This window comes from Phalacrocorax carbo, chromosome 7 (genome assembly GCF_963921805.1).
Source record: "Phalacrocorax carbo chromosome 7, bPhaCar2.1, whole genome shotgun sequence".
NCBI classification, from domain to species: domain Eukaryota; kingdom Metazoa; phylum Chordata; class Aves; order Suliformes; family Phalacrocoracidae; genus Phalacrocorax; species Phalacrocorax carbo.
In genome coordinates this window covers 24,255,433-24,270,366 of record NC_087519.1, presented here as the reverse complement: position 1 = coordinate 24,270,366, position 14,934 = coordinate 24,255,433, and the positions used below count along the sequence as shown (strand labels likewise).

The following is a 14,934-nucleotide window of genomic DNA, read 5'->3' as shown; positions in this document are numbered from 1 at the left end:
ATGAAGCAAAAAAATAATTTTATGTTTGGGATCCTGCAAAGAGTCTATGAATAGGTCTAGGCCCTAGCACTGAGCCTTGGGCCTGTGGCTCTTTGAGTAATCATAACTTAGGGATTTTATTACCATTTTTATTGCTATCTATTACTCCCAGTACTGGAGCACTTGAGAACTCAGAGAATTTGGATACAGAGATCCTCCAAAATGCTTGAGTCACAGATGGGATGTTTTGTCAAAAGCCAAACCTGGGCAGCAGCGAGGGAACACAAAATGTCTCTTTGGGAGCTGCTGTCACCACAGACCACCTTCCTGAGGACATGGAGCAGCATTTCTACCTTTGCAGGTTGCGCTGAGGTTGAGTCTCTGTTCCCCACTTTGCCTTTAGCTTAAACTGTTTTTGTGAATAAATTGGTTTTTAACTTGGGCTCACATAAAGGACCGAGTTGAGCTCTTCTGAAACCTGCTAATCAACACCTCCCAGTGAAAACTCACTGAAAGTGCTGCTGTTGCTGTTCTCTGAGTCCTCTTGCTTTCACACCTTTTGCAAAAATCTGAGCGTGCAGAAGCAGCTGTGTTACTGTCACTGAGTTAATTTAACAAAAAAAATAAATAAATAAGCAGTTAATCCACTCACAGCTCAAATCTGAGCGTGCAGAAGCAGCTGTGTTACTGTCACTGAGTTAATTTAACAAAAAAGGCTAAAATACAAAGGATTTATGATTACAGCGCAATGATTAGCTCTTAAAGAGCATCTGCTGAAACCCCAGTTCTGAGAAAAAAGAAATGGTCATTTTGAGATATTAGGAAATAGTAATGTACCCCTCCTGCTTGTGGCAGGGTGACCCTGCTGGCGTTGCTGGTTACTGGCAGCAGGTGTCAGCAGTCAGTGTGGCTAAGGGGGCACGGTGCCAGTGTGGGTGCAAACCCAGTCTTGGGCCCTTGCCTTTCCCAGCCGTGCTCTCGCATTATGGCATGTGAAGTAATCAATCAGGAAGCACTTAAAAAATGCAGGGTGGTTGGGGTAAAGGGTGGGGCGAAGAATGTTGCAGCCCACCTTCAGTGGGTTGCTCTCTTCTGGGTTTACGGATGCTTTAAGAGCAGAAACAATTGCCCTAAAATCGGGCTGCGGTGTGAGATTTGGGAATTCATCTCTATGGCCTCTGTGCTGCCTCTTTTCATCTCGGTGTAGCTGAGAATGTGGTTCTGTGTTATCTTCAGTTGTAAAATGAGGTGTTGGCTCTAATTAGAGTGAGGATAAATAAGCAGTTAATCCACTCACAGCTCAAACACCCACCAGCTCCTGCACTGCCTCCCACATTACCTCCTGCATCCCTCTAATACCTTTCCTGCCACAGTGGGAAGAGAAGGTGCCAGGGATGAGCTTGCCCAAGCTGGAAACTGAGAACGTGGGGGCAGGATGACAAAGAGTTGTTGCCGGCCCTGTCCCCACCTGACTTATTCTGCTTTGCCGAGCAGAAAAGCTACAGAGTGTGCAGGATCTCTGGTTCAGCTGGGTGCTAATGTTTGGCAAGCACTGCTGTGTTCACATGGAGCCAGGGGTTTTGCTGTTAAAACTTGATGCATCTTTGGGTTTATTTCAGTTTTATTCTTTTTTCAAAGGTGAAGCTGCTGGCCAGCTCCAGCAAAGCCTTTGAGACCTAAGGCTTAGTAAAGATGGAGATCTTTGTGTCACAACAGGAATGGGATTTGTTTGTAAAGTATGTTGGTGGTGTAAGGTCTGGTTTACAAAGGGGAAAAAAAAAAAGGTCTGCCAGGGCTAAGATTGCCTCTGACTCAGTTGTGGTTACAGCTAAACTGAGCAGGTTTTATGGTAGGCAATTTCATTGCTTAATTACCACTTAATCGCATCTGCAGTTCCACAGAGTGAAGCAATGCTGGGCTATTTCTGATCCTTGCTAGAATTTTGTTGGGTGACCTTTTTTCATATTGTAGTTAAGTGCATAAGCGAAAGCATGATGGATGGGAGGGGAGCTGTGAGGAGCAATGTGCTGAAAGTCGAAGCTCCTTGAGACAAAGGGTGTCTTTGTATGTTTATGATGCTTGAACACATGGTTGTTTTTTAAACAATAATAAGCATTACACTGTTTCATCCAGATCTGTCACTGCTTATTGCTTAGCAGGGGTTTCTGGGGCTTGGATTTGTAAGACGACGAGTCGCATGCTTTCTTTAATGATACTGGGTAATCTCATGGGGGTTTTCCTGCCCAGGAAACAAGAACAGGTCAACCTTATTTTTTCTGAGGAGCATCTGCAAGGTCAAGTCTTGTCCAAGCATGGTTATAAGACCACTTTCTGCTGGAGAAATGCATGAATGCAAACCCAGGGCACAGCTCCCAGAATGGGCTAAGCTCGTTGGCTAAGAGGAGAGGAGCGGTGGCTTAGGCAGAGCATGTCACTTGGGGATGGCTCCATTGCTGGAGCAGGAGAGATGCAAAGCAGATGTTTACGTACCCTGGCTGAAGACCCACACGTTGTCAGTGACTCAATGGCTGAATCAGGTGAGGAGTGTCCTGGTTGCAGTCCTCAGGCTGCAAGGTGGGCCTGGATGATGCCAGAAAGGCACAGCCTTGGAAGCTCCCATCAGTGCCAGCAGCTCCTGGTGGTAGCTGGTGTGTAGCAGATGACTGGTCTGACCATCTCATCAATGGCTGCTAGGAAAAGGGAAATGGCACCTACATTGTCTTTTGAGCCAATATAATAGCTTCCCGCCCCCTTTACCTTCTCCCCTCCCTTGCAATACTTCCATCCCTTTGTTGTCTGCACCCAGCTGCTTCGGTTTGCTCACCCATCAGGAAGCAGCAGGCCTCTGCAGAGACACATGCTGGATTCAGTACATGGGAAGGGGCAAGGTGGCTTTTGTGGTGGATCTGTCTTGTTGGATCTACTCAGCCATAATTGGGCAGATTCCCTGCTGGTTGACAGCTTGCCCAACCATGAGGAGCCCCTCTTCATGGTGGTGGCCTTGCTGCTGCTGTGTGCTCGTCCCTGCTTAACTCTCGATGCCTGTAAAAAAACCCACCAGCTCCTTCACAGATAGTCCTGCTTCCCCGTGGAGCAGGGCCTTCCTACATTTTGGGTTCTGCTGGCTGAGCACATCATGTGTTAAACGTGTTCCTGCTCATGTGGTGATTCATACACACGTTCAGTTCTAGCAGGTCCTTTGGATGCCTCATCTGGCAGAGCTCCCTAAACCTTGAGGGAAATCAAGTATCTTCCACAAAGAACAATCTGATTAGGGATGGACCAGAAATGCACCCTCTGTGATCCAGGATGGAGCAGACACTCTGTCTTGCTCGCTCTGCCCAGCTCCTCTTCACTTTCTTGCTCCTTCAGTTTAATAATTTTAAAACAGTTCCTGGAGCTCTCTCTGCCAAGGATCTTGCTATCACCTTTCCTTTCCAATTTCTCCTTCCCCTATAGAAACTAACCTTGCAGGGTTTCAGTTTCCAGAGAAACAGAAGTAAAAATAATGTGGAGAAAATGAACTTCAATATAATGCTCTGAACCTCAATTCACTCAAACTGGGATGTCAGATTTTTGCCGTGTAATTCTGGTTGGGACACTTCTGAGCTAGGCCTGGATTTGCCTGCAAGAAAATAAGATATTGTTCTCTAAGTCTTCTTACAAAGCAGTTATTGGTACTGCATCTGGTGGGTGTGGAGCAAGTGGGAAACCTCAGGGGAAACCACAGCTCATTTATGGCTTAAATGAAAATTGAAAAAGAATTGAAAACAAGATGTGCAAGATTTCAAATTTTATCTTTTATAAACAACAGTTGTTGCCTGTGGACGCATGAATGTAACAGAGGGATTTAATCTTTGTAAACAAGAGACAAATGCATCAAAATAGACCCTCGGGCATATGGCAGGACTTCAAATGTGGCCTGACTTTGGAGAAGTGGTGAAGAAGAGGCTGAAACAACTTAACCGCTACTAGGAGTTTTATTGGCACCGGGAGCTCTGTGAAAGAGACAAATAGGGGGATTTGGGGCCTTTGCTCTTTGTATTTGTTTTTTATTAGAGCCATCGGTTTTGAGCATGCATTTGCCTGCCCAGGTGGGTATTTGCAGGGCCTGGGAGCGCTTGCACTGTGTTTCTGGAGCTCTCCAGCTCAGAGTCTCTCCCAGGCCAGACTGGCTGCCTCTCTGGGAGATGCATTAGTCAATGCCAAGGCATCAAAGCACAATTCAACAGAGAAGAAACAAAATGGACCTTGCTTTAAACCCTGTGAACCATGGTATTTCCAGGTTGGTCTGTTATGTTTGTTCATTATCAGCTCAGCATTAGCAAGGCCCGCTTAGCTGTGCAGTTTTCAGATACATTTACCTTGCATAGTTAGGGAAAGGTCTCCTTTCTTTCTCTGGTGAAATCTTGCTTCGTCTTTAGGTACATTTGGATGATTTGCTAATAGTGCCTGTTTCACAGGTCTGTTAATACTCCTATTAGCCCAACACAGACAAGAGTTGATTTCTGATAAGGAACAGGGCACCCCAGGTGTCCTGTGCTGCCGTCAGCTCCTGGGCACCAGCAGTGGAAGAACCCTCAGAGGAGATCAGTGACCAAGAGAACAGCAATGAACTCCAGGCCTGGGTGGAGCTGCCCACAGGCTCTGAAGGGACATGCACCTGAAGCATTGAGCTATTTGCGATGGTGAGCACCTGTTCTGTCAAACCCAGCATGGCACCAAGGGATGGAACGGTGGCTGAGGTGGAGATGCAGGGATCTGTAGGCTATAAACTAGATCTGTGGGCTGGAAAGGGGTAGGGTTTCTTTGAAGAGTAGACATGGAGCTTGTTGAAGGAGTTAGGAGGTGTATGGGCAAGGTAAGCCCACTGGCATCATCCATCTGGATTTCCCAAAGGTATTTGGCAAGGTCCCTCAGCAAAGGCTTCTCAAGAAAGGAAGCAGTCCTGGAATAGGAGGTCCTTAGGGAGAGAAATTGTTTGCTAAAAGGTAAGGAACAAAAAGTAAAAGGCAACAATCTCTGTAGCAGAAAAGACCAGGGAGCTGCACAGGGACTGTGTTCAGCATATTCAAAAATGATCTGCCAAAGCAGGCAAATACTGAATTTTGCTGCTGATAGAAAGGGTTGCGTGGATGAAGGCCAACTGTGAAAAGAGACTGGGCAATAAAAAAGATGAAATTCAAATGTACATAAATATAAAATGGTGCACAGGGGGAAAGAACCATTTTAACTCTATTTATGAAACAACGGGTTCTGAGTTAAGTGTTACCATCTGGAACACTGGGGTTGTAACAGATTGTGCTATGAAAATACCGGTTCAGTGGCCAGTAGCCATCGAGAAAATAAATCGTGTGTAAGAATTACTAGGGGAAAACAGAGAGAAAAACGGACAATTGCTATTTCCTCCAGCTGGAGGCATCGGGGGAAACCGATGGTGCAAGCTAAGGATCCCTGGAGATTTGAGGCTGCTGTGGGTGAGAAGGAACAATCCCTGGCAGGGCTGCGGAGAGGTGGTGGCAGGCTGCTCTCACCCAGTCCCAGAGGGTTATCCTGCTGAGACGGGATGGTTAGCTCTGTGCAGACACACGCTCTGCCTCAAGGATGGAACTGTCTATCAGAAGCCCCGTGTTCACTGAGTCACCTCCGTCCTTCCCTGGCTCCACTGCGAGGCCCTTGCAGGAAGCTGGTGGCTGACAGGCCAGTCTCTTGCCCCACCTGTGGAAGCTGGTGCGGTGATCTTTGCCAGCAAAATCAATTTCTAAAATAGAATTTGTAATGCCTTTTTTGATTTATAAGCTGGGAAGATTCCTTTGGTGGTTGTAACGGTTGGGAAAGTGAACCTCTGCTGATCTGGAGAGAGCAAGCAGTGGAGAAGCACTGCAGTGACAATTCCTGCCCTGAATGCTGCGGGTCTCAGCATGCTCCAGACCAAAGCTGTCACATCAGCAGGCTTCAGCCCCCTCTGCTACTGAGTGCTGGCTCCACCGCTGCTTGGCAGATGGGTGTGCAGGCACTGGGGGGCTCAGCTTTGTGCCCCAAAGTTGGAGGAAGGCAGAGGCAGAAAATCTAGCACAAACCCTACCAGGTTAGTGACTGGGGTTTGGAGTTCAGGTTATGGTGCCTCTCCCAGGCAGGTCCTGGGTGCCAGTTATTTTTCCCAAATTAGGAACAGCATCGCGTCTTTGTGAAGAAGATACAGACTGAAAAATTGAGAAAAACTGGTCTCAATTTGTAAGCAAGGCCACTTCTGATGCAGCCACCTCCTAGGCTGCATCTGTTCAGGCCCAGGGTGACCAGGGAGGGGGCAGCCCTCTTGCCTTCCCAGGAATGGAGGGATTTGGCTGCAGCATGATGAGCCCACTCTAGCCCCATACCACGGAGCCACAGTCCTTATTCCCAGGTGCAGTAAAACTGCATGAATGGACCCCACTTGTCAAGCATCTGTGTCTGCCCAGAGGCTGCTCAGCACCTGTGCCACATTCATCGGAAAACTCACTTGGCCTCTCACTTGGCCACTGAAGAGGGTGACCCATGCTGAGCCTCCTGTTCAGGACCTGTCTGTTGGTGTCTGGGACTAGTCTTTTAACATTCTGACCAAGATAACATGCACAGCCTGTGGTCTCCAACTGAAAAAGAGAAGCGGTCTGTGTCAGTTCTGGTTGTCTGTCTAGTTCACAATCAGATTAGGGTGGGATCAGGGGCATCATCGCAGGCAGCCCAGTCAAACACTGGTGAAACTTTCTTGCAAGGCTTGTGAGGACTGACGGGACACCAGAGCCGAAGCGGTGGCCGCAGCCACCCAGTACCACCAGGACAGAAGGCGTCGGGACTCCTCTCCCAGCTGACTCAATGGAGGAGATGAAGCTGCCACGATGCGAGCATGAGGGTCAGGGCTGCAGTGCTGCAAATGCCACATCCATGGTGGGCATCATATTCATGCACCCCACGCAGCATGTGTGGAGCGGCTAAAAGGGCCATCTCCTCAAAAGGCAAGTAGAGCTGTGGGCCCAGCAGTGCCCTGCTCAGCAATATGCTTGCTGAACACAGGGAAGGAGCATGGTGAGAAAGTGGAGTGAGATTCCTTCTTGCAGCCCAGGACCTTCAGCACACATAGATATGAGGCTAGTGGAGGCACCCTATGGGTGGTGGACCAACTAGAAGGCAACATCTCCTAGTTGGCCATGCCCATCAGCACGGCACACCTCCCAGACAGTAAGGGAGCACATGCAGACCAGCCAGCTGGCCACCCACGGGGATGCGCTGTCATGGTTTAGTCCCAGTCAGCAACTAAACACCACACAGCCACTCACTCCCCCCACCCCACTGGGACGGAAGAGAGTATCGGAAGGGCCAAAGTAAGAAAACTCATGGGTTGAGATAAGAACAATTTAATAATTAAAACAGTAATAGTAATAAAGTAATAACAATAATAATAACATGAAAAGGGAGGGGGCAAAACCTCAGGAAAAAAACAAACAAACCACAAGTGATGCAACCGCTCACCACCTACCAACTGACACTGCCAGTCCCCAAGCTGCGATTGCTGCTTCCCGTGGCTCACTCCCCCTAGTTAATATACTGGGCATGACATGATATGATATAGAATATCCCTCTGGCCAGTTTGGATCAGCTATCTTGGCTGTGCCCATTCCATCCTGGCTTCTTGTGCACCCGGCAGAGCATGGGAGGCTGGAAAAGTCCTTGACTAGTACAGGTACTACTTAGCAACAACTAAAACATCAGTGTGTTATCATCATTATTCTCATACTAAATTCAAAGCACAGCACTACACCAGCTACAGTGAAGAAAATTAACTCTATCCCAGCTAAAACCGTGACACACACACAGAGTTTGGAAGGATGTGTATCTAACGCAGGAGTACTTTTTGATTTTTTTCCTCCCTGTAACATTAGAGCTGCATTTGGAGTTCAGCCTCTAACTCCCTGCTGTTGAAGGGGAACGCGTCACCTCTAGTCCTTTTCTTTTGAACAGTGGTAAGTGCTGAGAAGGGCGTTGCTAATAAATCTTCCCTGTGCCGGTTCCCAGGAGAACTGGGTTATCCCAGGCACTTCCTCCCCCACCAGCCAGCACCTCCTTGCAAAGTCGTGGAGCTGTAAATTTGGCAGAAACCAACAGGGCCCTGAGGACACTAACAGGCCTTCATGGGTCTCACCTAGACCCTCCACCCCCATGGGCCCAGGAACCCATTTAAGCTTAGCCCTAGGCCTTTAGTTATTCCTTGACCTGTGCTGTAGGAGCACTGGTCTCCAGCTCAGCAGTGCCTGGCTACAGACTGACTTCTTGACCTGTTCTCACACCTGCCTCACCACCTGTCTGGAACATATCTGACCCTGGTTACCCTCACCAGACCTCATCCTGACCTGCAGCTTGCCCTGGGACCTGCCTCATCACCACGAACATGCCTGATGATCTGGACTCTCTCTCAACCTGGTGACCATCTCTGAGTCTGCCCTGCTTGCCTCCTATGTACTGTGGCTGGGGAAAGAGCGACATTGCTGGCCACCTGATCCTGGTTGGCCACCAACCCTTTGGATCTTCTGCTTCCTGACGGTGGTCTGTGTAGACAACACAAAATGAAGATCATTTGAAGCCCAGCATGCTGGCGGAGATTTCTAGGCACTCTTACTCATCTTTTCTTTACCGTTTCAGACACACAGGTTTGTCCTGCAGCTGTACAACCCCTGAGAGCACCCATTCATAATGTGGGTCCTGTGGGCTGCAGGCAAGTGGCAAGAAGAAAAAGAGCATAGCCTTTGTCTCAGAGCCCTCGGATCAAACATTTCCAATTTTACATGGACTTCATTTTACTTGAGCCCGGGGTGTAAACAGTCCATGTCCCAGGCCCCCACTATCTCTGCCCATGGCATGGCTGGGCACAGCTCAGTCCATGCTGTTGCTGGGTGTGCATCCCATTCATGGAAAAGGAGGAACTGGTGGGGAATGTGATGACCAGTGGCAGGTTTGGGTGTAGTGATCTGGAAATAGCGGTCTGCAAGATCCTGAAGGGAGTGGAAAAAGTGAGTAGTGATATACAGGTGCTGGACCTCACCCTATCCAGAGATCTCAGGGAGGTAAGATACACAAGTAGATGTATTAGGAGATGGGTTTGGCTAAACTGGGAATGAAACTTGTGACTAAGCTCCAGTGCGAAAAGGCAGTACGAAGGAGGTGGAAGCATGGACAAGCCATTAGGAGAAATATGGAGATATTACCTGGGCTAGTAGGAATTATGTTAGGAAAGTCAAAGCTCAGCTTGTTGAGATGCACAAGGAACATCGGTAGTACTACTTTGTTGAAGATCTGATGTTCCTCACACATCTCAACAAACTCCTTTAGGTGTAGAAAGCTGAAGAAGGAAAATGTTCACAAAGGCACCGCTGGTGACTGGGGCAAACAGTAGTGGACATGGACAATGGTGAGGTACCCCATGCCTTCTTTGCCTCAGCCCTCACCAACTAGGTCTCCCAGGCGTCTACCTGGAGGCAGGGTTCAGAGAGAATAACCAGCTGTGGATGAGGGTCAGAGTGGTTACTACTTGGAGAGCTTGACCCATAAAAATCTGTGAGCCCAGAGAGGCTGTGTGCAGGGGTGCTGAGAGGTGGCTGTGGGTGCTGGCTGGTGTCCTTGCAAGGCCACTTGTAGCATGATAGAGAAAATGGCGGAGCAGGTTCCTGTCTGGGAGGAGAAGCAGGAGGTAATGGGGAACAGGCAGCCTGGGGTGAGCGGGAGCAAACCCAGCCTGATGGCCTCCTGTGGTGGGACCACGGAATGTGTGGGCGAGGGCAGGGCAGCGCCGCTCGTTCGCCTCAGCGGTGGGTCTGGCACCATCTCTCACCGCATCCAGGCGGTGGGAATGACACGGTTCGGGGTGGGATGGGGACGACAAGCAGAGGGGTGAGGAGCCTGCGGGGCTCCGAGGTTTGCGGCTAAGTGGACGCGGGTCCGTCCCGACCCTGACGGGGGCGGGAGGGCGGCTGAGGGAGGGCGGGCAGCCCGTGCCGAGGCCCCGCCCCGCCGGGGGCTATAAGGCGGCGGCGGCGGCGGCGGCGGCGGCGGCGGCGGCGGCAGCAGCAGCGGGTCCCGCCGGGGCGGCCATGGCGGCGCTACGGTGCCTCCTGCTGCTCCTTTGCGGCGCCGCGCTGGGGCCCGCCGTCCACCTCGACTTCGCCGAGCACCGCAGCCAGGCGGCCAAGATCAAGGTCAACCCCCGCGGCAACCTCTGGGCCACAGGTACCGGGGTGGGGACGGGGATGCGGACACGCGTGTTGTGGAGCGGCTGTGGGACGCCGGCTGCCCGGCTCAGCCCTGACCCTCTGCTTCCCCCCTGCCCCATTACTGCCTGTGGGGAGCCCCCTGCTCCCCTCGGCGCCCCGAGGAGCAGAGTGGGATGGTGGGAGGCATGACAAGCCCTGCCCCAGCAGGCAGGACCCTCGGTGGGCAGGAGAACTGAGGCAGCCTCCTCCGTGGAGGAGTTTGCATCTCTTGGTGACAGGTCCAGCATCCCTTTAACCCCAGAAATTCCATCAGCAGGAGGGAAGTTTCCCTGAAGTCCGGTGTGGAAGGAGGACCTGGGATCTCTGGGCTTCTCCTCACTTTATTGTATTTGTTAATTTAGGCATTGGCTTTGCTCAGTGCTTCTTGTTGACTTGTTATCTGTTACCTCATGCTGACACAGCTTAGTGTTGTTCACAGGGAGGAGCCCCTGCCTCTCTCCCTACAGGCATCTGTGCAGACACACAAGTGTGTTGTTGCAGGTCACTTCATGGGGAAGAAGAGTGTTACAGGCTCCCCGCACCTGGACTCGCCAGAGGAGCCTGCAGTGCCAATGGTCTTCGGTCCTTCTCTCAGAGCCTTGCTGGAGGACATGATGGAATTGCTTACCCGTGAGCTCTTGAAAATCCTCCTGCAAGAAAGACTTTTGGATGAGAACCAAGGAAAATATGACCTCACTGACCAGGTGAATATTGACTAAGATGGAGATGCTCAGAGCAGGGAGGTGGTGGAGATGTTAATCTGCAACAGCTAGCCTTACTGGAGATGAGGGCATCTGCATGGCTGCTAGAGTTGTCCCCCCACTTCTGTTCCTGTTAACCCTCCTTAAATCAATTCCCAAGAGCAGCTGTAAAGGGCCAAAGAAGTCTCCCTAGGCCTGTGTCTAGTTGGGCAGTGGCTAGTAGTCCCAAATGCTTGGGAAGGGTGTGAGGACAAGCAAGGGACACTGCAATGGAGCTGTTGTAGTGGTGATCTCTAGCCCAGGGGTTGTTTGTAAGCATCTGGGTCTTCCTTGGCCAGGTGCAGAAGAGGATGGCTGGCCACTGTGGCTGCCATGAAAAAATGTCCCCTTTTCCAGCCATTGCAGAGACAGGGAAGACCTTTCTCCCCGCTGTTTCTGTAAAGAGAGGCCAAGAGGGACATAGCTCCACATGTGAAGGGAAAGGGGTCTGTCCTGCAAAAAGGTCTTGGGCTTCTGGTGCCCTTGTCTTGGGTCTGCATTGCTGTGGTTGGGATCCCTCATTACTGAGGGGCATGTAGCTTTTTTTGCTTGCCTTGCAGAGGGGAGGTGTGTGTTGTACTGCTGCAGCACGGGTTTCGGGGAGCAGGCAGGAGCTCCAGAAATCTCAGTGTGCATCAGCAGATCCTCAGCCTCCTCGGTGTGGCTTTTGCCTCAGAACTCACCCAACTAGTGGAAAACCTGCCCCTGGGAGCAACACATGCACACAGATCTTCACACAGGACGCAGAGATGGAATTGCTTGGTCTGTGTGGCTCTGCTTGTCTGTTGCCTCATGCGTGCTTCCCTGGTGTCTCACCCTTTCTAGTCACCACAGGAAGTAAATGTGAGCCTAAATGGGATCGAATCCTCTTAGGTGGGTCCTATATGTGCTGTCCCACTGAGCTGCTGTACTTGAGGAGCTATCCAGTAACGCTGCACAGGTAAAGCTACTTCTGTTATCCAAGTTTAAGGAGTGCTTGCTCGTATTCTTTCCTTTTTTGGGGAAGGCACAGGTGGAGCAGAGTCACAGGGATGCGAGCCTGAGTGGCACCAATTGTTCAAGCACCTTCTTGACTCGGTTTCAGCAGACTAAGGTAAATTGAGGCTTCCTAGAGAGCTGGTCCCATCAGGATAGAGGGCTTTCCACCATGAAAATAGAGCTGGGCATGCCTGAAGACACCAGCCCACCCTGTTCCCCATAAGATGCTGTGTGCTGTGACTGCTGCGCTGCTGCAGCCTTTGCTTCTTGGATGCAGCTGAAAGGGAGGAGAGGGTTGTCAAGGTACTGGACTCTTATCCATCCTCCCTGGGGAGCCTTTGAGGAGGAGGGTGTTTGCTACATTAACTACCTGAGATGGTGGGAGACCTAGTGGATATGCTGCCCAGCCTCATCTGCTAAGACATTCATGAGCATGTGGTGTGAGTTTGATAAAAGTGATCCTTGTGGCTCTCGTTTGTGTAGGTAAGTTGCATGTTCACTGCTTGCACGGCAGATGTGTTTGGGCAGAGGTTGCCCTGAGTGCTGGTGCTGTGTCTTAAGCTGCCAACTGGGTGCTGGTGCCCTGCTAGCCCTGTTGGTGCTTGTTCCCAGTGCTCAATGGCAGGTCTTGGCCAGAGGTAGCACCCAGGACTGCACATCAGCCTTCGGCACATGTGTGTGCTGGGTGTGAGAGCTCTGCTGTTGAGGGTGATTAGGCTCGTGGTCAAGCAGATACTGGCCAGGTGCCTGCCTCACTGCACTGGTGCCTCTCTGGTTGGAGGTAGGATTCCCTGCACACATGTGGCATCACAGCTTAGATTCCTGATGTGCAGCTGGCTCCTACCCCTCACCTTCTCCCAAAGCCTCTTGCATCTCCTTGGCCAGTGACCTGGTGTGCCAGCCATCCTCTTGGTGCCAGTGGAGACCTTGTTGGGTGATAGGTCTGGGTCTGACCTTCAGGCACCTCTGAGCACCTCACTGGATTCAACTCCTGCCTTCCTGCTCCTTTCTTCACCACCTGTCCCCGAGGGCATCCTTGCCTCTGAGCTACCATGTGATATTGCAAGACTGCTTCCCCCTGGTGCCTTTGAGTACTATCTGTGTTATACTTTTCTGTGGGACCTTATTTTTTTCTTGCTCTTTTGGATGACATGGTGCCAATGCAAATTCCTGTCACCCTGACAGCTTTCTCCCTCAGTGTGACTGTTGTTGGACACCTGGGGTCAGCACCCAGCCTGTGCTCGAACTGATCTGTGTGCAGTGTTTGCCACCTGCCTAACAAGCTGTTTAATAGCTCTGCTCTGTGAAACTCTGTCCATCCCCTACTCTGGATCTGTCACTTCAGTCTCTACTCAGTTTAGAAAAACAAATAAGCTTCTCCCTTTCTTGGGACCCCCCTGGTCAGCAAGGCAGGAATTAACGTGCCCTCTGAGTGTTGCTCTGCTGCTCCAGCACGTGTGCTGCTTCATGGAAGGATAAGGGAACTCGACTTTTATTGGAAAAACCCAATGGACTTTTCCTTTTCTGAGGGTGTCATTGATCATTCACAAATAGGTTCTTCCTTTCTCTGGGGCCCCTCTACACACTAAATAAATCCCAGGGCTTAGTCTTTTTGCTTGCTTTCCCTTCATGTGGATTAGTCCTGCTTGTTGCTGTTGGATTTTGTCTCAAGATGTTTCCCATCCCTTTGCAAAGCAGGAGCTCCATGTTAGTGATGGCAGAAGTAACACGCAGCAGAAAGGGTTTGCAAACAGGGATTTGTTTTGTATTTTTAATGGTGTGTGACAAGGATTTGGCTGGCAGAGGAGGATCATCCCCATCCCTTGTCATCTGCTTGGGTGTGTGAAAGTATTTCTCCAGGCGGCAGACAGGGTGAGACCATGTGTGTGGAGTAGAACAGCTCCAGGGGTGTGGGGAGAGCCCTTCTGTGTGAAGGCAGACACTGCCCTGCATAGCTCTGGGACCTCTGGGCAGTACCCAGTCCCACAAAATCCCTCTGTAACTCTTCCCTGCTGTGTTTTGTCTCTTTGCTTTCTTGTGTAGCTCTGTGCTGAATCAGGCCCTGAGGCTGCTCTTGTTCCTGAAGCCCGACTCAGTGGCTGCTGTCTCAGTGAGCTGGAGAAGTTTGCTTCTGATGTCTGCCAGCTGTGGTCCAGCTGTTGGAGCACAGGTTGGGAAGCAAGAGCCAAGCTCCTGGCTCTTTCCTTCTCATGTGCTGCCCCAAGCCACCCCTGAAAGTGCTGTCATGTTCCAGCATGGGACTCTTGTCTGATCTTCTGCCCCGTGATGCCCAGCAGGTGATGTTGGTGGAGGCTGTATATGGGACCCAGTGTCTCACCCTTGTGCCTTTCCTTGTAGGAGACAGGGCTTTTAACAAAGGTGCTGGAGAAGTATTTTTCAAACTGAAGAAGCACAGCCATGGAGGATGAGGTCTACAGGCTCGACTGTGCATGGCAGACAGAGGAGAGCATTGTCCTTGTGGGTTACTGTAGCAACATGACTTTTATTTATTCTTTCTGTAACATTGTTAATAGTGGTTGCTTGTATGTAAAGCAGAGCCTCTCTGTATTTTCTGTATGTTTTCTGCTTTGAGTCTGATGTGCCCCTGTGAATAAAACCAGTTCTTAGCACAGACTAGCTCAGACTTTTTTGTGGGTGTGGGAAGGGAGACCCCCAGGGCTTGTGCAGGAAGAATAGGGAGAAGGAGCAGCTTGGTGGGGGATGGAGGGAAGCGCCTGGCTCTTAACAGCCAGAAATGGGAATCTGATTCACTCCCTGCAGCCTCTACTTGCTGAAGGAGACCCTAACTGCTGTATGACAAAATTACAAGCTTGGATGAGCTGATTATACCACTTGCTACAGAGCATCTTTATCTTTATAACCCATCTTGCTCATGGCATTGCTGGGATTTCTGGTTCAAAAAGGGTCCCTGCCTTGTGGGACCCTGGGGTTTACTACAG

At 50.5% G+C, this 14,934-nt stretch overlaps 1 protein-coding gene across 4 annotated transcripts; it reads left to right on the top strand.

The window, feature by feature from the left end:
* Positions 1 to 10,051: 10,051 nt before the first annotated feature.
* On the top strand, positions 10,052 to 14,608 carry NMB (neuromedin B). Of its 4 annotated transcripts, none has more exons than XM_064456955.1 (4): positions 10,052 to 10,233; positions 10,758 to 10,960; positions 14,018 to 14,144; positions 14,333 to 14,608. In XM_064456955.1, exons 1-4 carry the CDS (start codon positions 10,098 to 10,100, stop codon positions 14,401 to 14,403), a joined length of 537 nt encoding a protein of 178 aa, XP_064313025.1. In that variant the 5' UTR covers positions 10,052 to 10,097; the 3' UTR covers positions 14,404 to 14,608. The 4 variants fall into 4 exon arrangements, 3 of the variants coding, with proteins under 3 accessions (XP_064313025.1, XP_064313027.1, XP_064313026.1); XR_010373814.1 differs by lacking the exon at positions 14,333 to 14,608 and adding an exon at positions 11,822 to 13,846 and having other exon boundaries at positions 10,053 to 10,233; positions 14,018 to 14,090; XM_064456957.1 differs by lacking the exon at positions 14,333 to 14,608 and having other exon boundaries at positions 10,053 to 10,233; positions 11,822 to 14,116.
* The last annotated feature ends 326 nt before the right edge of the window (positions 14,609 to 14,934 follow it).